General features: G+C 40.7%; 1 protein-coding gene across 1 annotated transcript; it reads right to left on the bottom strand.

Moving 5' to 3' along the window:
* Positions 1–103: 103 nt before the first annotated feature.
* On the bottom strand, positions 104–25809 carry ANKDD1B (ankyrin repeat and death domain containing 1B). The gene is made up of 15 exons (XM_062513385.1): positions 25734–25809; positions 22809–22912; positions 20674–20772; positions 18857–18955; positions 18662–18766; positions 16872–16970; positions 15257–15355; positions 13468–13566; positions 12467–12565; positions 10864–10962; positions 6898–6996; positions 4151–4246; positions 1289–1487; positions 482–613; positions 104–162 (listed from the first exon to the last, which is right to left on the bottom strand). The coding sequence occupies exons 1-15, from the start codon at positions 25807–25809 to the stop codon at positions 104–106; spliced, it is 1563 nt and encodes a 520-aa protein (XP_062369369.1).
* Between the last annotated feature and the right edge of the window lie 649 nt (positions 25810–26458).

Below are 26458 nucleotides of genomic sequence, written 5' to 3'. Positions count from 1 at the left end.
GTAGAATTTCAAAATAGGTGTTTTGTTTCCCAAAAAGATATTTAAAAGCCACTTTCCATCTGGCATGTAACTCCATCATGTATGCCAAGTTTTGTTGATGAACTCATGAAATGACACATTTCCTGGAGTCCATGCCAATGCAAATTGGAGCTCTGATTTTTTCTGTAAAGAGAAAACACGTGATTGGTGTGCTCTACTTTGCACAAGGTCAGGCTAACTGAAGGGTGGCCAGTCACAATTTAACCATGGGTACAGAACAGACAAGGGAAGCAAAGTTGGCACATGTCTTCTTTTAGAAACCTGAAGTCTGACATAAAATGCTTTTTCTCAAGCAGTCTCACCCCTCAGGAAGGGCAGTGCCAGAAAAGAAGAAAGTGTCCTCCATCCCTGCCCTGACCACAGCTTCCCAGCACCAGCAGGGACCTCAACATGGCACTGCAGTCTCACAGAGGACACTATAATGTGCTCTGTGTCACCTTACCAGCTAAAGGCTGAAGTCCTACTTCCACCAGATCTTCATATAGATGTTTAACAGGATTCTGATGAGCCAGCAATGTACCATGTAACCAGATGAGCAACATTCTGTTTCCGTGTTCCTTGTAACTTTTTTTCCCTATGCAATACACAAAGTACTTGTTCAATCTCCTGGAAACAGTGTATTTTGTGCTTTTGCACTTCCCAAGAGATTTTAAATTTACTTACTTCCTCTTACTACCTTTCTCATCTAGCAAAAAAATGAAGACTAAACCTTATGAAAGCTTTTTTAAAAGTTCTAAAAAGATTTAAAACCTTGTTTTATCCTAACACTACTGTTAAGACATAAAAAACCACCTAAGTCTTAACGTTAATTTTTCCTTTAATTTTTCCCCAGGCTGCAGAAATATATCTTGGAGTAGTAGTAACAAGTACAGTATGTTCTGTAGAAGTACTGTTTTACCAGCACTTGAAAGGCCTGAAACCAAAAACTCCTGTTTCATGGCAGCTGTGCAGACAGAGCATAAGCAAAATCACTCTGTGTCATGAGATTTCTCAGATGCTCACTTGCAGCATGACCCCCAAGACTCTTCTGTGATGCTCATGGCTTCTAGTTTTGATCTCCAAAGAAGGTTCCTTCAGGCCAAGAGGGAGAGCAAAAGTGTGCTGTACTGCTGCAGCACTGCTTCCCAGGAACCAGGGACAAGACTTGTACCTCTCCACTATGGGATACTCACCTAGTTTAAAAAGTGACACTGCCACGTAGGTTTTTTTTATCCTATATATTTGTTTCTGGCCATTGAGATACTGTTACCTGTCCACTGTTCTTCAATAGCTTTAATTTGTTCGTCACTGAACTTCCAGAATACAGCCAGTTTTTTCCATTCACAGGGTTTTAACTGGTTGTATGCTAGATTCCAAAGGGAGGAACGGATTTGCTTGGTCTGTGTACTGTGATCTTGTTTGAAGGACACGCTGAAGTCTGACCCATTACCACTATGGGCTAGATGTGTCTGAAAAATAAAGTAGATGGTAAATTTTGTAACAGAGCTGGCAAACTTTGTTCAGTGAGCAGTGAGTGTCCTGTTCTGATACAGCTGCTGACAGATGATTTGCTCAATGCCTGTAAAGGAACTGTGTATGGCTCATAGAAACAGAACTGAAACAAAGAGTTCCAGTGTCTGTGGCTATGTATTGGTAAGTTAATTGCAAAATAAGCTACTTTCTCTGGTGCTTGATACACAAAAGCAAAGTAACTGTTGCGCCAGCACTGCTATGCTGCTTGGCTCTGTATGTCCTGTTTAGAACCTATCTGGGTTTCAGGCACAGTTCTTATCCTTTTCTCTTGCTTCTCAAAACACTAATCTCTCCCTAGGGAGAGGGTAGGCACCATGGGCACAGTGTCTGCTCAACCTGTTCCTGCCTCTGCCCTGTCAGCTTCATTTGGCTGAAGTGGGGGCTTCCAGATCCTTTGCTGGCATTAGGTTTATCATGGGGACTCCCATTCAGCAAAGTGTCTAAACACCAATGTGCACATATATGTTGAACATGGATCTAGCTTCATTCCTGCATAAGTAAAATCATAGAAACCAAGATCACATGAATTTTATCCTCCAGATTAAAAGTGATGTTGCTACTGTATATATTGCTCACCAGAAATAGGAATGATGGGGTTACCTCTTGTTTGGGCACCTTGGCAAAAACCATGTCAGTCAGTGATTTCAGTGCTAGCTAAGCTGTGTCCAAGAACATTCCTAGGTAGGTAAGCAATTTTTGTATTTCATTAGGTTTATGTACTAGTCCTGTTTCAAATTTTCAAAGGGAAAGAATTTCTTTACTAATTTGATAGAAGATGACAAAGCAGATACTAAACAAAAAAGAAGATGACAGTAGGCCACATTTTAAAAATGCTAAGCATAAAGTGCTTCATTCCAAATTAAATTCAGAAAAATAAAGTAGGGTTATTTCCTAACCTTTTGAGAGACTTAAAGAGAAGAAAAGTCACAGTTCAGTAACTAAGCATGGGCATGTATGTTTGATTCCATTCATCTGATGCAGTCTTTATTTCATGCTTCCTAACACATGCAAGGTAAAGTTTAAGACATTCTACAGGACACCTTCAGGGTCTCTTCCAGTTAGATCCTTTACTTGTCATGTTTAACACACACAAACCCCCCCCTCCCCCCCCCAAAAAAAAGAAAAAAACAACAAAAACACTCAAGCAAACAAAAGAAACCCTTTTTCAGCAGCACAGCTTTTCTTTGCTGCTAAGTGTGTTGTGAGGCAATGGCAAGGTGGGATAGTAACAGGTGCCCTCAAATTCATTTAACCCAGCCTGGACAATAATAGGGAAGTGTTGGGTGGAAGTGATAAATAGAAAAAACGGCAAACAGAGAAATGACACTGACACTTTAGTCATGTGTCCTTTCTCTCAGCTACGTGACATTTCCTTTTGTAACTAATGCTTTGTCACAAATGGTAAGTCAGCTGAAGGTAACAAAAGGACAGTCTTTAAAATAATGGTTCAAAATGCTATAGTTCCCTGTCTGGTAACACCACCTCAATAGCCATATCATATACCATAGCCGTAAGATTTGTTTCAATGGCTTCACTCTCAGCTTCAGGCAACAGGATATAAACATTTATGTTTGTATTTCCCAACATCTCTGGTGCTTCTGCAGAAAAGCATCTGCTTAACACTTTTCAGAAAATTCAATGAACAATATCAAGAGGTTGAAAACATTATGAGCTTGCTGCTTTCAGACTTGTCATGGCTTCTGTGGCAACAGACTACTTCTAATTCCTCTTTAAGCCAAAAGAAACAATAACATACCTGACAATTCCAGCTGAACTAGTACAAATCAAATGCACAATACAGAGTGTTCATGGAGGCATTTTTTGCAATAATTAATCTAGATCTGTGGTTTACCAGCCCTGTAACATTAAGTGTCATGTATCTGGCCACTGAGGGCAGGAGTGGAGTGGTAAAACTGGTAATTCCTGTACCTGCTCTGGGACAGGTTCAGTATGCTTATACACTAAGCTAACTCAGCAGGAAGCAGGAGTGAAAAGGAAGTCACAAACTGATAAGGTAGTTACTTATAGCCCTTTAGAGAAGCCCACCACTATGCAACTGTACATTTAAGTAACAACTAGGGAAAGAAGGTGAGAAATTCAGATCACTTAAGCCATGTCCTTCACACTTGTTGCAAAGTTCTTTTCCATCTCATTGATTTAATTTTAGAATTAACACACAAGGAACAGAAGAGGGAGCTCCTGTTGAAGAAGTTGTGCTCCTGCTAGCAAAGGAGTCACAGACTTCTTCACTCAGTTATTTTTCAACCTCAGATTTTACTATATCAAAGGATCCAGGAATCAACATGGATCCATGTTATCCCAGCAACAATGCTGATGGCACAGTTTGGATTTGGCTTAGAATCTCCATCCTTTTATGTGTAGAGCACAAGGCAGGAAAATGGTAAGCTCTGCTTACAGTTTTACAGCCAGTCAGGAATAAAACCTGGTGGGCTAGACTTTCCCATTCCCAATGCTAACTTTAGTTCATCAAGGCCAGTCTTGCTGCCTGCCAAAAGAAACCACCTCAGCCAAAAGGTACTTCAAAATCAGAATTGGCTTTTCCCTTAGGTATCTTGTGTTTAACGAAATACCATCTTACCTGTTTCATGGCAAAATACCTTTCTGCTTTAATGATCATATCTACAATGAGGGCATGATGGCTCCTTGATGCTGTGGCTAGTGCAGTTTTTCCATGCTGAAAGCAGAGACAGTGAATCAGAACATTATCTTGGGTAAGTGTGTCACAGAAGATCACAGAAGAAATACAGGGACTGCTTACAGAGCCCCATCCCTTTTTCCCGTTTTTGGTTTGGTTTTTTTTTTTTTTCAGGAAAAGATATTTACTACAATTTTATGGCTTTTGGGTAGCTACAATCAAAGTTCTATGCTTTGCATAAGATGTTTTTCCTCAGCCCAGAGGTGGTCGGTTTCCTCCCACATTAAACTCCCGGGTAAAAAAATTCTGGTGAGGTACAGCTGCTTTCAGAAACCTCAGCACTCGGACTGCTGCATACTTCATACCAGTTTTCATGCTCCAGACACTGCATCCATGTTCAAACTACCACAACTACAGTCCATTCCCATGCTATGGTTAAACTGGCATTTCAGATGGATAGGCTTGCAAAGTTGGAAATCTCCAACTTAAAGGGCAAACCTGTGCCTTGTTTTACATGGTAGGAAAAGTTGGCTCAGAGAATGAAAAGAAAATTACTTTCTCATTACAGCTGAAAGGAACACAACTATAGGATCATGTTTCATGGGTATAGAAGGAGTCACAGTTACTAAAAGCTATTAAAATTTCCAGCTGCAGAGGTTTGCTCAGTCTACCTGAACCCATCTCTCCTATCAGCACTTTGATTCACAGACATCATAGTGGTTCTAAAGGGATCTCTCTGCAATGGTCTGTTTTCGGCAGATCTGCACTGAGTGCAGCTGCCTTGGATTTAAATATTTAGGGTGTTGTCCACTTAACAAGTGCTAGGCATTTCTAGAAAATTAGATCTAAAAAAGCCAATCCCTTAATTAGTAGGCTCATTAATTAAATTATAACATATTTCAACTCTCCAGATAGTATAAAGTTCCCTAATATACACCTTTTGAGTTCTAGCTTCTGGCTCTGATCAAGATCTTTCTAATTAACTTGGTTTTAGAAGAGTATCACATTGGAAGGAACATACATTTCATTAAATCTTTTAGGCATAGGCATATTTTATATGTGAAGAGTCCAGAGACCACAAGCGCTCTTCAGGTTCACCTCTGGAGAGGTGCTCTGCATTTCACAGAGGGAGAGAGAGACACTGGATAACGGGGATATTTCTGTACCTCTATGCTAGTGCAGACACTGCTGGCCCTCTGCATGCACATGTAACATAGCAGTCTTGCACATGCTGTCACTCACAACCAAAGACAGTTTTATTTGCAGATGAGTGAAGGAAGAGCTCCCAGGAGTGCATTTCCTGACCTCTGACAGAAGCAGATGCATTCTCTGGAGACTGAGTATTCCTGATGCCAGGGCAGGGAGGCCAGAAAAATACTGTGCAATCAAAGCAGGCTCCCCTTCTTCCTGTCTACTATTCAGCAAGGACAGTAACATTTTTGGCATCTCAGCACCAATTCAGTTTAAAGAGCACTGTACTTGCATATGTTCCCAGCATGGTCTTAGGGGTCATCCAGCAAATAGGCAAGGAAAAAGATACTCCAAGAAATAAAATCAATGCAGAAAGGTGACTTGTACCAGAATTTGTACTGGCTCAGAACCAAATTTTCATAACAAGTCCTGAGCTCTATCAGTGTTGCCATAATAACAGGGCACTGCCTCGCACAAAGACTTGCAGGTGCTTAAGGTGATAGGCATGAAATAATTTTTTGTGACTGTCTGTAGAGTACAAATAAGTTGAAAAAATTTCCCAGTGTCTGAGGTGCTGTTTAAAGTGGACAAGATTTCATTCTGGGTTGATCCCTTTAAGAACTGCAGCCCTTTGGCAAGTGTAGATGATGCTAAATGGAAAGGCTTAACTACAATGCAGAATCTTAGTTCAGCATCCCAAAACATACCAACCATGCAACCCACACTCGGAGCCCCACTCATATCAGGCTAGGGCAAAACATGACAATCCTAATCCACAGAGCTTCATTTCTCATCAGCAGTTTTGCACAGGAAAGTTACTTTTGAAAGGGTGAGTTTTTGCTCAAAATAAACATGAAATCCATCAACTCACTCCTACAGAATATCAAGAAAAGTGGTAACAGTGTAAAAGGGGACATTCAATCTTGCAGTAATTTAGCCAAATTTGTAAACATTTGGTTTGGTTCTCTGTCCTTTCAGAAGCACTTCCCCAGCGACTTTGCTTGGTACTTCTTCCAGCCACTGCCATTTTGTCTCTATCTTTCCAGGCAGAACATTATCTCAGGGTTTAAGTATCCACCTGAATGGATCTGAAATGTCATCATGATTCTCAGATGACCTGGAGTGCCAAAGAGTGAACTCTCCATCACTGCACCTGGTGAAGCTGCATCTCTCCTGGCAATGAGCCTGCCTGCAGGTGCACAGTGCAAGCAGCCTCAGGCCATTTTCCCCTCTGCAAACCTAGACCTTTTTCCCCTGAAACGTCCCTGGAAGCAGTGTTTATCCTTCAGACCATGGAGTACGACAGCTTTACAGCTCTTCACCCAAACCATTTCAGATCTCTTCAAGCTGCAGGTATAGTAATACTAAAAGAAGACTTCCTTTGTAGTTAGCTTTACTTAGCAAACAAAACTGGCAACATGTGCTTTATGCACCTCTGTAAGGAAGTTTATAAAACAAAAAATCATGTAATCCTTACGTGTGTGAGGAATGCAATTTACCTTATCCGTGATCTTGAGATTGCAGCCTGACTTAAGCAGCACTTCCACCAACTCCACATTGCCAAGATCAGCTGCCAGATGTAGAGGGGTTTCCTGCCTCTTCAATTAAAGACACCAAATAAATGCATTAAGTCAAACTTATGCCTAGAAGCAGCACGCTCACAGGCTGAATCTAAAATAAATTCACAACAAGAGGCGACCTTGGTGAGAAAATACTGAACAGAGGGCAATCATTTAACTTTTGAGTGATCTGCTAGCATTGCTTCAGGCAGACAAGACAGCATATAGGATCTCTGCAGGAAAACCAGGCAGAAGTTCCAGCTGGCTCAGGAGAGAGTTGCTGTTATGCCCCTCTAATGTACAGTAAACAAACAAGCTTGCTCTCTCTCTTCCCTCTTAAAGCAAGGTGCTTTGGACAGAGGCCTTAATGTGTCTGGCAACCCACATCCATATTATCTTCTCAAGTAACCTTTTCCCTGCAGAATTTCATGCCAAGACAACTGGATATCCAGTTTGCAACACTATATTATACCACATCCACAGCAGAGCTTTTTAGTCATCCCTGCCACAAAGTGATGATACATTGCAGATGTCTACCTAACTGGATATCCAGTTTGCAACACTATATTATACCACATCCACAGCAGAGCTTTTTAGTCATCCCTGCCACAAAGTGATGATACATTGCAGATGTCTACCTGCTCCATAATGCGTTCAGTGAACCTTAAACAACACACATACTAAAAACCTCAAAACTAAACTATTAAACCAGGCCAAACAAGAAATACAGCTAAAGTGGCATTCAGCTTCAAGGAAATCTTTGAGTCTGAAAAGAGCATTGTATAATATCTACATAGCTACATATACCCAAATATGTATTTATTTATTTATTCTTTTACAGAAATTAGAGTAAGAAAATCCATATATCTGTGCATAAAATACAGCAGCAAATAATGGAGTAATCATGGAAGCCCTGCATATATCGGAATGTTCCTTAGTATGTTTCTAGGGACACATTATCCTCCTAAGCTGAATGTTTTGTGCCTGTGCTTCTCTGATGTTGCAAGTTTACATTCTGTAAGTCTGTTTAGAAAACTTCTTTGGCCTTTAGATCTTAATTAAAGGTTTGCACACTAAGTAACATTAGTCTCAGGGTTCCACATTAAAAGTCTCATCAGTTAATTTTACAGCTTACAGTATGATCACACAATCTCATGTATTTACCTTACTTTTTTATTCCCATAAATGAATTTATTTTTTTATTCATATACCCTACTTTCTTTCCTGCAGAAATTTAGGGATACATAAGTACCTACTGCAGGCAGCTTCAGGTAAGCTAGAGATAAAGTGAAAAATATTTCTAAAAGATTGTTGAAGAAATCTACAGAAATATCTATTGTATGTGACCAGAAAGTCTTATCATTATACTTAACTCCAGCCACAAATGACAGCCTCTGTCTTCCACAAAAATGTGTATAAATTAATTTCTAGCAATAAAATGAACAATGGGAAGGGGAGAACCACAGAATTCTCAAAGACTTATCCTTCTTTCTATCGTGGGGTGCACCTCTACATGCAATGAGGAAGACCAGGCTGCATTTCCCCAGCAGGGAGCCACAGTGCCCCAAATGGGACTTGACAGGCCTGCTGGGACAGTCCTTCCACAGCTGAGATGTAGGGCTGATGGCGAGGGGGAAGAGAGATTCTCCTTGAAGTGCCGCAGATGGCAGGCCAGTCTGTATATGGTTGGACCACTGGAGTCTGTCATGGTCAGGGGCTCCTGTATGTGAGTTCTGTACAGTATTATGTCATATGGACCATGAGCACTGGATGTCACTGAGATTTTTGGAGGCCTAATTGCTAGCCAGGTCACCACAGTTCACCTCTACCACTGCTCCCTACCTTCTGTGGTAGTATACTTGCCTTGCTGGTTTTCAGTATCTTCTTTGTGGACACACTTAGATTCATACTCAGTAAGAGCCATCTCTAGAGACTTATGAGTGGCTGCTTTTGTTAGGATCCCTTTGTCAATCCCTTAGTCCCTAGAGGTGGACCCCAGCAGCTGGGCTCCCCTACCTTCCCAACACTGGAGCAGTCAGGTAGCAGTGTGTTTGCCTTGGTGACAGATGAATACTTGCTGCTTACCTAAGAGGTCATTCAGGTAGTTTTGCCACTGTTGTCATTCTTGTCTTTTCTCTTATCTGTCATGCTACAGGCCAGGCTGCCTCTTTTGAACCTTCCCCCTTTTGCTCCTCAGCAAGAGCTGTTTTTCTTTATAACCAAATCAACATCTCCCTGTGATGTGCTACCTTTGTTTAACCAGAGACACAGTCCTCAAATATAATAATTGTGCCTTGATCAGGCACAATTATTATATTTGAGGACTGTGTCTCTGGTTAAACAAAGGTATGACTCCTCCAATTAAGTGAGTCTTCACTGTCCATATGGTGGCTTCAGAGCTTCTCAGTGTCCTTTTGTGTGCTCATTGGTCAGGAAACCCTCATTCTCTTTTGAGGGCACTGGATGGGAGCTCAGTAGGCAAGAGCCAGACCCTACACAGCATTGGAAATCCCTGTGTTTCATCAGGGTGGGCAAGGCTCCCCTCCTTCAGATGGTGTATTAATTACTTGGGACTACATTCCTGCCAAGGCATGAAATCCCAAACCATTGGAGGCAGTAAGAACCTCAGGCACTTCTCCAAGTCCTTCCACACATGATGCCACCTGAGAATTGACTGCCTCCAGGAATCCCTGTGTGGCACTCCCAATTAGTTGTTAATTGTTACTCACAATAACCAAAACTGTGCTCACAACACACACTAGTATGGACAGTGTGATTACAAGAGAATATTCAAGGAACTGAGCAGTGTTACAAGAAGGTGGGAGAGACCTGTCCTAGGGAGAAGAAGGGGTAAATGCTATTCATTCCATGCATTCAACAAAGCACCTCTCCAAGGAGGGAAAGGAAAAGGTGCAATTGTGGATTTTCTCCATGAGATGGTCACCTGAGTACACAGAGCGTGGCATTGTAAGTGGCAAAACCACCAGATTAGGCACAGTGCTTTTATCATCACTCTACCAGGCAAAGCAATACAAAGTGATACACAACAGAGCGAAAGCAGAAATGGACATCAACAATTATAGGAGGTTTTGTACAGCAAAAGAGGGATCAAGCATGACAGCACCAAAGTAAGTATGGTACATGTCAGTGGTGGATATGATCTACAGTGAACTGGCCAACAACTAACCTGGCCTCCAAAGACTGCTGACAACAAGCAGGGTGAAAGAATCCTGGTTAAGGCAAAGAAGACTGCTCAGTGGATGGGCTCAAACCACCATGCCTTCAGTTAGTGGCTGAGCACACACACTGATTGTATCACAAAGACCTGTGACCTTGTCATTCAGTGTTGCTGTGCTGCTCAGCTCTGCTCAGCTCTGCCCCCTCCCAGCTCCCTGAGCACCCCAGTCACTAAACATGGGGTCACAGTGTGTGAAACAGAGGCCTTGATGCTGTGCAAGGATTGTTGTACAGTAACAGCTTTAACAGCACTGTCTTACAAGCAGTGCCTTGGTCAGTGATCTAAAACACTGCACGCGGTGGGTTTCTTTAAGGAAAAATTAACTTCTTTCTAGCCAAATAACATTCTGCACTGGGTTTCCCTCTGATGCCAATACCAATGAGACTTTTCTGTCATTTATTACACATGAACCATAACACTTGAACAATACATTACTTGACCATTTTCTGAGTGTACAGCATTGTGCTGTATCCTTTTCTTGCTCAAGCAATATTAGCACAGCATGTACCAGTGACTAATACATAAGTACACACACAAAAAGATTAGGAGGGAACTGCCTCTTCCTTCCTATTTTTCTGTACCCTGAGCTCATAAGGAAAAGAAGATTCAAGCAAAACCCACAGAATCTCCCCTTTACAAGTAAAGGATAAAATCCCAGCTTTTCTTACGTGATTTAAGGAGTTTATGTCGTGATTGGCATCCAAAAGGCTTTTTACTACCAGTAGATTATTACTGATAATGGCTAAATGGAGAGGGGAATTCTTCTGCTGTGGAGGGAAAATAATAAATTGTTATACTTGGGTACATTATTATAAGCTCATGCAAACAAGAAAGAGGTCCTTATTGAAGCCCACCTCTTGTAAAGGTGACAGGCTCTAGCAGAGGTTCAAGACTGTAGAAAACACACCTGCATGTGTGGAGTTACACCAGAGGTGGTAGCCTGCTCCTGCAACACCCACAGAAGCAGGTAAACAAATACAGCTGAGGAAGTGCTGAGTGCATGGGTTGTGCAACAGTGTGCCACCACTTAGAAGTGCAGCAAGGCACTCCTCTTAAGTGTTCCTACCTGGGATGTGCTGATATCCTGACAACAGAGGGATTAGGGTAATACTCCTGCTCCCTCAGAGTAGTGGCTTTGCCCTTTCTTGAATAGCCTGGAGACAGCCTCGTTCTGTATTTTGGTAAACTGATGTTGAAATCTACTTTCCAGAAACAAACCCTTGTCACATGTTGCTGCTGGAAATGCTTTTCATACTAAAGTGACTTGCTGTCGTATTTATAAAATATGACAAATTACAGCTAGTAAGACAGAGGTTTTATTTGAGTGATTATTTGTTACTATACCCAGGGCACAGATGCAACACTAGTCAAAATCCACACTAGGTTGGTAAAATCACTTTGTATGTTGAATCTGTGACTGATGAGTTTCTTCTGAAATACAGCTAAAGAATAGCTCCATGCCTGTACCATTCATGGTGCCAGGCACCAGTTCAGTGTCTTTATAAAACATAGACATTTCTTCAGGTCTACAGAAAAATAAAGCAAGCTCTTATCCAACATTGTGATGGAAAGGTTTGCAAAATGTAGGTTACAATTTTTAGTTGCTTATGCTACAGAAAGCTAATGAGAACAAGCAGCACCACTGCCTGACCTTTAAATTATTTCAAGCACATCATAAATTGTTATTCTTTGATAGGTTTCTGCAAGAGGCCAGTGATCATGGCATAAGTCATGAGGTCCAGATTCTATTTTCATCCTGTATTGTAGAAGCAAAAAATAATTTCCTATTCATAGAAAATCTCAAATATGTATAATATCTAAACAGAGAAAGAATTTGGATAATATAAATACCTCTTCCTTTTTAAATTGAAAATAATGTTGGCATGCAGATTTTGAAGGCACTGAGGGTGCATTTACCTGCAGAGGGTGAAAACACTGAAATGTTTATCTACATTATACTTATCTTTATTCAAAATCATGCTGACTCTTTCCATAGCATTACTACTGCTAAGTTCAAGTACCTGGGCCTTGGCTTAGCCCCGGCTTGTCTGCTGTGTACTGCACCAGCCTGCTCAGGCACTCACTGGGTTGGCAACACGACCTCGCATCTGTTGGTGTGTCTGTGTTGCTAACCAGCATCTAGAAACCAAGTAATAATGTGTCTAGGAAAAAATTCAAGGAGCTACTCAATCTCATTCAGTTCTCTGAATTCCCATGGGAGAGCAGGACAGGTTGAGCAGCAGCAGAAGAGTTATTCTGATAAACACTCACCTCAGGTTTAGTAACCAGGTCAATATTCTTATCAAGAAGAAAATTAACCAAGGATATATGTCCATTCTGAATTGCAGCCTGCAAAGCACTGCTATTGTTCTGAAAGAGATTTGATAGACAGAAAGACTTACATTTTTATTGCTGAAAAAAATCAGTATTAAAGAGAGTTATAAATATAGGATAATCTTGCATTTAAATTTTTATCCCCTCCACCAATAAAACATTTTGACAAAATGATACAAAATGACGCAGATCAGAAGTTAGCATGGTTTTGTCAACAGTGAAGTAAAAGTTCATTTTTGCTATATCATAACAAACATACTGAAGAACACCAGTATCCTATAGCCCCATCCAATTTCTCTTAAAAGACAGATCAGCATCATCATCTATACTGTGCCATGGACAAAAACAATGGCAAGATGTCTCTTACTCTGTTTGTTAGTCTGTTAGAATTATCAAGCAAATACAGTCACATTAACCATGAAATCCATAGAATAGTTAATAAATTGATAGAAAAATAAATATAAATAAGTGAATAGAAAATAAAATTTTTAAATTAATTTTTACAAAATAATTCTGCTTAAACAAAGAAGTTCTCATTCTGCTGGAGTCAAAAACTTCTTGCAGCCGGCTAGCCAAGGCCACTCAGCAGATGTGATTTGGACTGCAGTTCAGGAATCAGATGTAGAGAAGCAGTTTGTCATTCAATCAGTCACATACACTGCCAAAAAGGATGATTTTCGGTTATCGTAGTTGGTTACATTTTCTAGTCATATGTTGTACTAGTGGGCATACAGGAAATTAAAAGCTCCACCACAGTACTCCATCAAATAAAGCTAATGCTATTTTTCTTCTACATTGTTTTTATCCTGTTATACTCTCTACATTCCCGATTCTATTTTTCCCCCGTTTCATAAAAAAAAGCAGAGAAAATACCCTTTTTAAGTAAGGTCCTTTCCACAGTCTAGTATGTCCCATGAGAAGGGATACTATGTACATACCTGAGTTAAAACATTGATGTCACTCCCTGCCTCCAGTAAGAGTTCAGCACATTTTTCATTACCTCCTTCAACAGACAAGTAAAATGGAGTTTCTCCGTTCTAGACCAAGAGACAAAATGTTTGTTCCAATATAAGGCATGTGGCTACAATACTGAGACAAAAAACACTTACAGTAGGCTCATCCAACTCTTGAATGACATGGCTACTCACCTGCAATTAGACAGATGACCTTTATCTGGACAAATGTATAGCAAGGTTTACAATGCAGAAAATTATTTCATTAGTATTAATCATGCTCTTTTTGGTGGACAGCAATTGTTGCCATTCAATACCAGGCAACACCACTAGTATGCTAATACATACAGTTATTCCAATTTCTGTTGAGTACAATGCCATGGATTTCTGACAAATTCACAGCCCCAAGTGCTAGCTAGAAGGAAAACTTTCAGCAGAAATAATCCTGTTTCATACTTATTTCACATCTTTTCACACTGAAGGAGTCTTTATGTCTCCATAGCAATTCTATAAAAAGGGATACATCAGTTATTCAATGGTCTAATTCCTGCTTCTCAACATGTGAAGTACACAAAGGTTTAATGGAACTTACTCTGGTGTTTCAACAATCACAAAGGAATCAGTAACTCATATTTTTTCTTTGCTTAAAATCCTGGCACTATTCTGGGAAACTTAATACATTTTAGTACATTGCTTATGCAATGGGAAGAGAGATCTGTTCATACCCAGATCACAACATCTCCAGCTGGATGGGAAGGTCACATCATTTGCCATGCCAAGACAGGGGCACAGGCAGCACAGGTTTTGTGTGCAGAAGCAACATTCTTAGATGAGCCCTGGAAACTTGATGGCTCCACACTTCAAAAAGGATTGTGTGCCACACAGCAGGCACAGCTGAAAATAGCAGACAAGTTGGATGAGAGGGAACTTCTTAGCTCATCAGTCTGCCACTGAAAAAGGAAGAGGAGGGCCTTGGGTTGGAGTTACTAATTTTGCCTACTGCCCAGCAGAATAAACCATCAGCCACATGGCAGGTTCCCACAGTGGGCATGCCAGCCCACAGCAAAGGAAATGACCTTGCCCAGGTTGTTGCAGCTGCCCTCTAGAAGAAACAGAAGAGACACAAACCCTTTGCAAAGCAAGAACACTGAGATGAGCAGTTAGTGAGCATTTCCTTCCTCCACTCTTTGTTTAAGCCTTAAAATGAAGCTCAAGAGTGCATTAACTTAGGGATACAACCTTCCCAGTTAATACACAGTTGATGAATAAGCTAGCTGAGCTTACCAGCACTAACCCAGGAAAGCAAATTGGGTAGGCAGTGTCTGCAGCCAGTTTTGTGCCACTGAGTTCAGAAGGACAAGGTACAAATCTGAGACCCCCTCTGTTGTGATGGTATGTGCTTGGTATGCAAGTCAAACTGGCTCAGTGAATAGCCTGAAAAGCACCAGAACTGCTTAAAGGTGAGACATTGAAAGGAATGGGATTGCATGGCTAAAAATGCTGGATGACAGAAAGCAAGGGAGGTTAAGGCTTTCCTCTGTTCTCTTCTGCCAGTAGTTATGCAAGGACTTGCCAAATGCCAGGGAGGATGTGTGTAAGGATAGAGGATAGAGGAAGATGCTGAAGGAGTTACTGGAGGTTAAATTATTAGACAAGGAACAAGGAAACACAACGTCTCCTCAGTGTCACATCTCTTCCTTTGAAGTTTGATTTTTTTTTTAGAAAATTTTTCAAACCTCTAACTTTATTTTTTTCAATAGTTTAGTATACTTACCTGATTGAGGTCATTTATTTCTTCCCACTGTTCAAGCAGGACTTCTACAACTCCACTGTGACCATTTTTGGCTGCTAAATGCAATGCTGTGTTTCCCTCCTTGAAATTAAAATATCAAATAATATATTTTAAAACCCAGAATAAAGACATTAACTAAAACCAACACAAACCCTTTGGTCTTTTACATACAAGTCTCTCTTACATACAAGGAGAGGGAGGCAGCTACACACAGCATGTGACAAGATTTAGACTAATGCTGCTGATCCAGTTGGTTGTCTGAAAACTTCAGTGTACACCAGCAAAGAGTTCTGAAATTCTAGCTCCTAACAAATGAATCAGAGGAAAAATTCAGGTACTGGTTCCCACAAGGGTGGGTACTATACTGAGACCACTGATTTAAAGAGTAAAAAAGCCTAGGTCAGTGCATAGAAATTTGTTACGGTTTTGATATCAACATTACAATCTTTGATCTCTATCATGGTCAGTCCAATTTCTTTCCAGGAAATTAAGAAACACAAAACAGAAACAAAACCAAAACCAAAAACAAAACAAAACAAAAAAAAAACCACTAAGCAAATAAAAGCAAAGAACAACTTCAGGTAGAGCAGCAGGTTTTGATACAAAATAGTATAAAAATGGCTAAAAAAAATTAGAAGAGTTCTAACTCTCAGAAAAAATGAGAGTTCAGAGCAGTTTATCATTCACAGCATTGAGTGGGAAGATGTGGAAATCCTTTTTACCATTGATAGTTACAGTGTGATTTAGTTTGGTGATCCTGGAAATTAGTTTCTGTCCTGACTTTTTACCTAATTTTGCAGGACCTCAGCATTTACCTCCTGGTGCTGTTGACACCTTTAACTTGCTAGATGTCTGGGACAACACTATCTTTCAACCTCTGCTAATAAACTGCTTAGCACAGCAGAGCTCTAGGTGGCACTGCAGCTTTTAAACTATTACCAGAATACCAGGAAAACCAACATCACTTCTTGAAATGTGGTTCTGTAAATGCAGTATCTGACAATTTCACAATTTTTAATGCATTTGTCCTTAGAATGCCTCAGATGCAGAGAAATATTAACTTGCTCATTCCAGAAATAGTCAAGTAAGGAAAAATAAATTTAAGAGCAGACTTTTAACATTACTAAGACACCTTAAAATACAGTGTCAAAACAAGCTCAATAAGATTGAAATGTTAAGGTACTGCTGAAAAAAGAATTTACAGGTGTTTATTTGCATCCTGAAACTTTTAAACACCTTCGAAAAATTGGTCACACCATGACACACACACGAAGAGGGTTGAACAGTGGGAAACATGATCTTCCAGAACAGAGACTGACACCATTATCAACAGGCTTCCCCACTTCTCTCAACAGAAAACATATGCTAGTCTTGCTTTGTACAAATTATGAATTTCCATGGAAGAGTCTCCTGGCAATAATTCCAATGCCTTCCCTTTATCACTAAAAAATCATCCTTTATATTTATTGGTCCTGTATATCACTGTAACATATATGCAGCACAATCAGATATTTGATTGTATAATAAACACAGTGAAACAAAATAATGTTTCATAAGCACATTTGTAATTGTACTCTTGTGGAAAATAAACATTTACCTCATCTTTTTCAGACGTAAATAGCTTCAGAGAAATCAAATTTTTTATCATGTCAACATGGCCTTTTTCAGAGGCCAGAAGAAATGGCCTTTTACCCTTCTAGAAAAAAAATTGTGGATAGAAACATAGTGTTACAGAAAGTAGAAATACTTTACTTCTAGTTACTAGATATACAGCATGCATGTGTATATGTGTACCCTACATTAAAATATCATCTCACTAAGGAGATTAACACAATAGTAGATACATAGAAGAGCAGTAATAAAAAAATATTCTTAGTGTATACAAACAGATTATACATTTGCATATCCTGAATAAAATATATAGAAACTGTTTAGAAATGGTAAAAAAATAAGTGGAAAATGCACTCAAAATCTTTTAATCCTACTTTTTCTCAGTATGAAAATATTTATCAAAAGAACTGTGTCATTAAAAATCTGACAATATTCAAAACAGGCAGCCAAGAAATAGCAATATTTATTTCCATGGGTTAATTTGTTTGATCCAAATTCTGGAAACAGAGACCAGAACTGGCATATCTCAGAAGTTTCATCCAGGAGGCCTGAATTTAGCACTGTACATTGAGGGGGATTTTGGTGGTATTGAAACTAACAAAGCTTTTCAAACCATTTACAAACTCAGATGCAGAAAGTTGTCTTGACACAAAACTACACCAGTGTTAGTAAGGCATATAACCAGCTAGGTAAAATGGCTTCATATCATGCCTGATAGTGCCTATAGAAATGTTGAGAAAAAAAATTAACACACCTAGTAGAGAATGTAGCCTCAACAGGTGGTTGAGAAGGTGCTTCCTCACCTTTCCTTTCCTAAGGCCTAAACCTTCAAAGGTGTGTTCTGATAAATTAACTCTGTCTAGTCAGACTTGTCATTTGGAAAAGGCATTCAGAATTTTGCACACTTAGGTCAAAAAAATTCAAGAAACTCAGAAAAAAAATGGGATATTTGTTCTTTAGGTGTTATTTCCCATAAATAAGTTTTCCTCACGTAAAGATAAAATATCTGACTTAGCTACATAGCATTTCAAAACAAGATCCCAACACTGCAGAAATTAAAAATAAAAACACAGAAAACCTGATGAGGACGAGACACTGTTAGAGAGTCAGTGCACCTCTGTAGGATGGCTACACATAGTTCCATGCTCTACTTTGATGAAACATGGCCATGTCAGAGGCTGCCCTGTGCTGCTCACAGACATTCCCAGCTGTGAGTGTCCACAGTGGACCACACTGTCTCACAATGTGCCAACACTTAATCCAACATAGAACCAAATGATGCCTCTGTGAAAATGTATTTAGAATAGCTGGGCACTGCTGTGGGGAGGATGCACAAGGGGAGACACAGGAGGAGACACAAGAAGATGCACAGGAGAAGACACAGGGGAAGGTACACCCACAGGGTGTAAGAAGCTTTCTGGAGCAGAGGAAAATAGTAAGAAGCAAAGAGCAGAAAAAGAGGAAACCACTGGGGACTGAGCCCAGTCTCCTCTGCCTCCCATTGCCTTCCCATGACTGAGCATCACATGTAGCAAAAGCAAAGACATCAAAGGGTGTCTGCAGCCCAACTGAAACAGGCAAAGACGGAGGAAAGGTGTTGCCTCTAAGGGCTTGTCTGGCCGTTTCTTTTACCTGCTTCTCAATATCCAAGTCAGTAGTTAAATGTCTATGTAGCTGTCAATTAATTAAAATTCATTTGAATTCCCCAAGTCAAGATTGTTTCCCCCAAAACAAAAGCCTCATGACATCAAATAAATAAAGAGAAATGCACTGTACCCCATCACGTTTGTTCAAGTCATTCAGATGAAGATCTTGCAAGAAATAATCAACTATTTTAATGCTGTTGCTCTGAGCTGCAAAATGCAGTACATTCATTCCTTCCTGAAAAATCGTAAATCGATCTGTAAGAATGTTTGATTTTTTTCCAACATAAACGTGTTTAGGGTTGGTAAAGATTTGGCATCTACGAACCTCATTCTTAGCCTTTTGATCAGCACCTGCTTTAACTAATTTTCGCATTATATCCAGATTTCCAGTCCAAGCTGCAAGATGAATCACTGTCAGGCCATGCTTCAAATAAAATGAAAAAGGCAAAAATTACCACCAAAATACCTCAGTCCAAATTTCTTAAAATTTTTTGATTGATTCAGTGTATTAGTAGGTACCAATCTGCAGGCTTTCAGAAAAGCAAAATGAACACTCCACAGTGTGGGTGGGATTCATCTCACTTAGCTCACTTAAGCTAAATGCAGTAAGACCTAGAGTAAGACTAAGATAAATGTTTGACCTCTTCTTGACAGAAGATCTGGCATCTCTTGAGAAGTTCTCTTCCCATTTTAAGACAGAGGGATTAAGGCCTACCTGGAAATTATTTTCTCTCTCCAGAAACCATGTAGATAGTAGATAGTCCTGGGTGCAGTGGATGACATTCCACGTGATAACGTGCAATGATTATATTTCTATGAATCACAATTATTTTCCATTTAGGCCTCTTTCTAGTGTTCTCACCTCTCAAATTCTCTAAACACCTTTTCTCTTATAGGACAAAAATAGCCCTCTTTTTAACATCTTAAAAGCAAAAGGACTATCTCTATGCTGTGCTTTTGCAGCCTCACCTTGAGTGCTGGGGGCAGTTTTAGCTGCAACAACATAAGTATCTAAAGCTATTAGAGAGTGTCCAAAGGAGGAACACAAAGATGGTGAAGGACCTGGAGGGGAAACCATATGAAAAGGAAAGGAGATCACTCGTTCTGTTCAGCCTGGAGAAGACTGAGGGGAGACCTCACTGAAGTTACAACTTCCTTGTGAGGGGAAGGGGATGGGCAGACATGGACCTGGCAGGACCAGAGGAAATGGCATGGAGTTGTGTAAGGGGAGGTTTAGGGTGGATATTAGGACACCTCCTCATATACCATGTGCTGCATTTCTAATCATTCTAGAGGCTCTGCATGGGACTCACTCCAGTTTATCAGTCTTTCCCATATTTGCAGAAATTGCAATGGAAAACAGTGGAGGGCAATATGGAATATGTACCCTGTATGAAGGCAATAAAATAAATCTGGGCTTCAACAAAATTTGTTGCTGTGGCCCGAAAGTCTGCCCCAACAAACCTTCCAATCTATGAACAGCTGGAGGCCAGTCACAAGCAATGCCCACTAGGCATCCATCCTGGGAATGGTATTTAACATCTGCATTAATGACCTGAATGATGGGCAGAATGCACCTGCAGCAAACTTACAGATGATATTAAACTGGGAGGAATGGTTGATAGACCATATTGGTGTACTGCCATCCAGGGAAACCTTGACAGGCTGGAGAAATGGCCTGGCAAGAACATAAAATTCAACAGGAGGAAATGCAAAGTCCTGCCCTTGAGGAGGAGTGCACCCAGGCAGCAGTACTGGCTGGGGACAACTTCCTGGAAAGCAGTTTGGCAGAGGAAGACCTGGGGCTCCTGGAGCACACCAGGTTGAATGTGAGTTAGCAGCGTGCTCTTGCAGCACACAAGGTAAATCATATCCTCGGATTTGTTAGGCAAACACTGTGACTTGGCCAAGGGAGGTGCCTTGTGCTCACTCAGGTATTCAAGTTATCCAATAGTTTGGGTGATGTGTTTTTCCTCTAAAAATGTGTTTTTCATATAAAATATATGCAGTTCTAAGACAAACCAGAGTTTTTACTGCAAGCTCTTAATTTTGCACAATCGGAAGCACAAGAAAGATACCTACTTTTACTGTTCCTTGAAGGTCTTCTTATACATGTGAAGCAAATCAAGCAAGCCAGCTTACCTGATCTGCCATGTCAAGTCTAGCTTTGTGATGAAGAAGAAAATCCACCACGGACACATGGCCTCCCGCAACAGCAAAATGGAACGCTGTGCGCTTCAGCTGGAATAAGCAAAGCTCTGTTTGTCAGGTCTGTAATACAGTTCTTGTCCCTGTGTAGGTGGTCAGGATTTTGGGATTCTCTGATTGCTATCAAATGTACCTCTGTTTAGATACATAATATTTAATACTTCTCCTTCAACAGTCACACTTGATCTTTATCTACATATTTTGTTTTGTTTCCTTGGATAGAATTTAGATATTGATCTCAGGTAATTCTTGTAAAAACAGAAGGATTTTGTTAGTCTACATAGTATTGTCCCTTCACTGAAATGCTGAAATGGGAATTAGCAGTCAAACACTGCACAGGGGAGGTTCATGCAATACAAGAAATATCCTTGTTTATTATTTTATTGCACAGTGTAATTTGAATAGCTGAGGACTACGTGTACATAGTTAGATTTGCTTTTGATATCCTCCATGCTTTTGACTAAGCCTCTGCAATGCAAGCCAAGATTTCTCCCTCACTCAAGTCCTAGTCACCTTTCCAGACTGGGTCATCTTCTATGTAAATGAAAGCTACCACCTTGCAAACACTGAGTAACTTCACAGAGGTGAATGGGCTCAGTGCTTCTGAAGGAGACTTCCATTAAGTAATTAGTGGTATATATTTAAGAGAGTTGTTAAATTGAATCCAATTTTATTGGAGAGAGTTTTGCTTTCAGTTAAAGTGGACATAACTGTGTTTAACAAAAGTCACTGACAGTTTCCATACAAAGATGTCTAAGAGATTTAATCAATTAATTTTAAAAGTAATTTTGGATTTGTTTTCTTAGCTTCTCTGAAGATCACCTGACTTCTTCATGTATAAATTTAAATTTATAACCATATGTATCAAAATGAATAAAAAGGTGGGATTTATCATGTGCATTTATGTCAGGGAAAAAGCCTCTTGTACTATAGAAAGGGTACTGTAAAAAAGCTCATTTTTTGACAGACTTTCTTATTTGGCTTGAGAGTACAAGTTCAGGAATGATCAACATTAACAAAACAAAAGGCTTTGCCAGCATAATCTACATCCCTACTAGGACAATCAATCAAAGCACTACCCTTCTCCAGCTATGCTAGTAACTCTCATTCTATAGGTCTAATTTAAGGATGACAGAGTAAAGTTTCAAACTACTGGACTGAAAAATGCATTTAGTTTAACTTCCTGAATTCTGGAAAGCAAGAAGGAAGAAAGAACTATTTTTAAGTGACCTTTTAGAGTATAATGAAATTGATACCCTCAGTATTCAAGAGAAGTGTGCTCAGAGTAAATGTTTGTCTCCTTGTCTGTTTCATAAACAAATCAAGGAATGCACTATACTGGCTTCGAAATTCCCCAGTGGGTGAAAACACGTGTGGGCATGGGAAGCAAATTTTTTCAGAACCCAGAATAAGTAATTCATAAATTGGATACTCATGAGTAGATGATTTATATGTAGCCATTGAGAGGACACTGTTATGCAAAACTCACAGATTAATATGACTGCTTCATTGCTGTTGAACTCCCTCTCACGTAGAACACAGTAATATATTTAACTGCTGTGAAATATACATCCTTACATTTTAGGCCCAGTGCTGAAGTCAGCATAAGAAAAGCATTTTTGTGTATCCAAGGTAAATCTGAACTCCGAGCTCAGGCTGGAGCCAGAGAATGATGTAGACTGCTCCCACAGTTTCCATGCAAACCAAAGAGTAGTACTTTCTAGAAATTTGTAATGCTAGCAGCATTAATGCATTCTTAAAGTGTCTGTGCAGTAAATCATCCCACTCTGAAAGACAGAGAACTTGATAGTCACCAAGGAGCTCTGAGTAAACACCAGGGCAGGGGCACAGTTGAGAAGTCCTTAGTTCCCAGTGTGATACACTGACTACTGCAAAACCTGAGAGTTGTGCTGTACAAATATTATTGTCCATAATGGCCATAGGAAATTATTCTTCATCAGGTCCTAGAGGGCACTTCTGCAGCCTCACCACCTTGCAGCTGAGGGGGCATGCTGGCATTCCCCCAGGAAACCATCACATCAGAGGTCTGTCAGGTACTTCATACTCACAGTATCTACAGCATTTATATTGACATTCTTTTTAAACAGCTTTTCCATGGTATCCAAATTGTTCATTTTAGCAGCATATTGAAATTCTCTCTCATCTGGCAGTACTGTGGGAAAACACGATAAAAAAACTCCATATTATTAAAAAAGTAGCCATAACCAACATAAGTCATGATGATACTGTTTATATTTTCTGTTATTTGTACTGATTTAATGTTATGAGAATCATTTGTTTCTCATCATCAAAGAATTTCATGACTGTGTTTTTCTCCTTTAGAGACATCTGGCTGATATTTCTAGTTTCAACTTTTCAGTGCAACTAAAGGGAGACTTTTCACAACATGGATGATCAGAGTTTGGACTCACAGGGCCAGTTTGTTTATGAAGCTCTTACTATCTAACTGCATCCCAAATTACTGCATAGGCATAGCAGTGAATGCTACAAACTACAGCATTTATTTCCTATTCTTTGGGAAATTGTTCTGTTTTAAAACACACCACTGAAACACAATATGTGTAAAGCAGTAACCAAACAGTGTGACAGGACTGGAAAAACAAACCAAACCAAACAAAACCCACTTCTAAACTGAGACTTTCCTTTAATGTTTCCATTCAAAAATAAGCATTTCTTTGGCCAGCTCAAGTAGTTACAAAGCATATTCAGTAACTCTGAAAAGTAAAATTCCAGTGTCTGATAACCAGTTTAGCTGAAGGTCAGAATATTTTTCACATTTCTATCACAACATTTAATTAATCACTTAGAAGAAAATCATGTAGCAGTTACACCAATTGCAAAAATGTTAGTAGATACTTTCAATGCAATAGTATGTGACACTTAAAATATAATTAGTTAGATGTCTTCTGTCTAGAATATTGTGGGCTGAAGGCCACTTGTCCAATGATACCTCCAAGGAGGCACTGCTCTATTGGACCAGGATCTACAGGAATTATCTGTTCCTTAGAACCCTCTCAGCAAAGTTCATCCTACCACATTATGTCTAAGTTCATTATGGCCTAATAAGGACAGAGATTGAGGCAGTATGACTGCAGAGCAAGCTAAATTCAGGATGGTGTTCACTTAATTGCATTTTATATGTTACCCATGGCTATAACCTTTGGGAGAGTAATCACATTTTCACTGTACAAAATTAATCAGAAATTAAACTGGACACTAGCAAAGGTGTTTTCAGTTTTCCTATGAAATTATTCAAGTGCCTCAAGTAAGAATCATTCTTCCAAATTTCTCTGGGAATCACAGTATATGTGTTATTTGTATTACAACATGCAGGCATGAGGAAGAGAAAAAAAAAGAAAGAAAGCATTTGCAAATAAAAATGCACTCGTGGCATCTGTGACAAGGAGCATGGCTGACAGCAAAGTCATCATTATGAACAGTGATCTTTGAAGAATAAATGCCTCAGTCCTACTTTTCATAGCCATTACCCTAGGAAGTATCCAACAGAGCTTTCTACTAACTTGATTTCAAACCCAGGTAAACAATGGACAAAGGATACCTTGCTCAAGGCATATTTATGGCAAATGTGGAAAAATGACACAGCACTAATTAGCTAAAATTAATTACAATTAGGCCACATTAATTCTTGCTGACTGCTGTATCTTACATGAGGATGCAGAGATAAATGTACCTCAGGACAACCAGGAACACCCCCAAGGCTTTACTCAACACTGCCTTCAAAAACAAGATAAAATTATGTTTCTTTATTGTATATGCATCAGCAAGGACAGTTTTGCAGTTCTAACAAAAAATATTCTTTTCTCTCCTGTCCAGATGGCATGAATTGGCCATGTACTGCTAAGAAAGACCTTTTGTTCTGTGCACTGTGTTTTTTAATAATCTCTCTCTCTCTTCATACTTCTTAGTGATTCAGGGGTCAACAACCACAACAATGTAGACACACCACGTGTCATTTGAATTAGCTGAAAAGGTCCAAGGAGGTAATTTTTTTTTTTAGAATCAACAATATTTGGATTCAAATGGCAATTAAAGTACTATTACTCTATTGTTTCTAAAACTGAAATAATGTATTTAAGGATCTAGCAACATTTTCAAAGTTTTCTCTGGGTTTTCTTTTTTTATTGGAAATAAAATTACTAGAGCAATGTAGAGATTTTTTTAAAGTCATTAGGATTTTTTCCTAAAATAGCAATTTTCCATGTCAAAGAAGTCATGGGAAAAACTATATATTGAGTCCAATGGTGATATTTCATTAGTTATTTTCTTTATCTGCCCTCTTTGCCAGCCTGGGAACAAGAAACGCAGTCCAAGATAGTGGCTCCTGGCTGTCACGCTGTGATCGCACGACTGGGGCGAAGCAGGGTTTGGCAACTACCACTTAGTTTCCACAAATCACATGTTTTTATTAGCTGCAGCTCACACCAGAGCAGTCTGCCCTTTCACAGACTGGTACGCAGGTTGAAGGCTGGAGACCCCATCACTGGGCTGTGTTTCTAAGCGCAAGATCCTCTGATTCCTCCTGTGTGCCTCCCAAAATGGGGGTCCGGACTGGCTGTGGAGCTGGTGGCAATGCTCAGCTCCAGGGACGTGACTAATAGCAGCCAACTCTCTCAGAGCAGTTCAAAGGGGAAGGTAAAGCAGGGCAGTGGGCAGTTTGCAGAACCTCCCCTGGGAACACCGCATGCCAAAGCCCAGCTCCCAGTCCCACATCCACACATTTGCTCATATCCTCTACTACACCTACAACAGCTCGTGTTTGACGCTGTCCTCTCCCACCCCCACCGCTCATTTTGCCCTCCGGTCGAGGCAGACAGCGGGTTCGGGTGTGACCCAGCAGCCCGAACGGGGCCCGGCGCGCCGTCCCGGGGAAAGCCGCGGTGCCGTGCGGGATCCCGGGACCCGCCTGGGCCGCGCTGCCCCGGGCGGCCTCGCCTCCCTCCCCGCGGACTCACGGCCCTCGTGGCTCGCCGCCACGGCTCCCTGCGCGGCATCCTCCCCGGCGCGGAGCAGGCGGCTCAGCCCCTTCATTGCTGCCCTGGGCTCCTCTTCCTCCCCAGCCGAGGGAGAGGGCCCCAGGCCGGTGTGCCGAGGGAGGTGTCCTGCGCTGGCCCCGACAAACCGGTTCCCAGGGCGGCAGTACAGGCAGCCGGGCCAAACACACCCCCGCGGGCACACCTGCACAGCACCCCGCCGGTGCCCGGACACCACGGTGGCAAGGGGCACGCGTCTGGAGCAGCTTGAGAGGTTTCTTCTAAGAAAAACCAAGCGCTTAATACACTGCATTTCTGGACAGTGGCTAGACACTAAACAAGATCACCCTTGCCCCATCCTTCTCCCTTCCTCCCTCCCTCCCCACCAGGTCTTGCCTAGTGGCTGGCCTTATGTGCCAGGAGCAATCAGCACCCTCAAGTGCATACTTGAGACAAAAGGCAGTCTCGTTGCACCAGAAAACCTTTGAAATGCCATGCCATAAGCACACGTGTACAGACACACAGAGGTATCGCAGCTTGCATGGGACGCCTGGAGCCAGGTGGATGTATGACTACCTACTCGGCAGTCATGGAGCTCTCTGTGCAGGCTGAAGGCCATTTTGGGGAGTTATTCTCATCATTGTCAACCAGTGCTCACTGGACAGGAGAGGGCTACCATCCCTGCACTCCTGCATGATTCTCAAAGC

This window comes from Cinclus cinclus, chromosome Z (genome assembly GCF_963662255.1).
Source record: "Cinclus cinclus chromosome Z, bCinCin1.1, whole genome shotgun sequence".
Lineage (NCBI taxonomy): Eukaryota > Metazoa > Chordata > Aves > Passeriformes > Cinclidae > Cinclus > Cinclus cinclus.
This window is presented reverse-complemented; position numbering and strand designations above follow the sequence as displayed.

Bases quoted from the DNA above. Each gene is read 5' to 3' on its own strand.
- ANKDD1B (XM_062513385.1), bottom strand. From the start codon at position 25,809: ATGAAGGGGCTGAGCCGCCTGCTCCGCGCCGGGGAGGATGCCGCGCAG. The intron at 1,488-4,150 runs GTAAGATGGTAT...TTTATTTTTCAG, and splicing joins GGTATTTTGCCATGAAACAG to ACACATCTAGCCCATAGTGG. The intron at 614-1,288 runs GTAACAGTATCT...TGTATTGCATAG, and splicing joins TATTGAAGAACAGTGGACAG to GGAAAAAAAGTTACAAGGAA.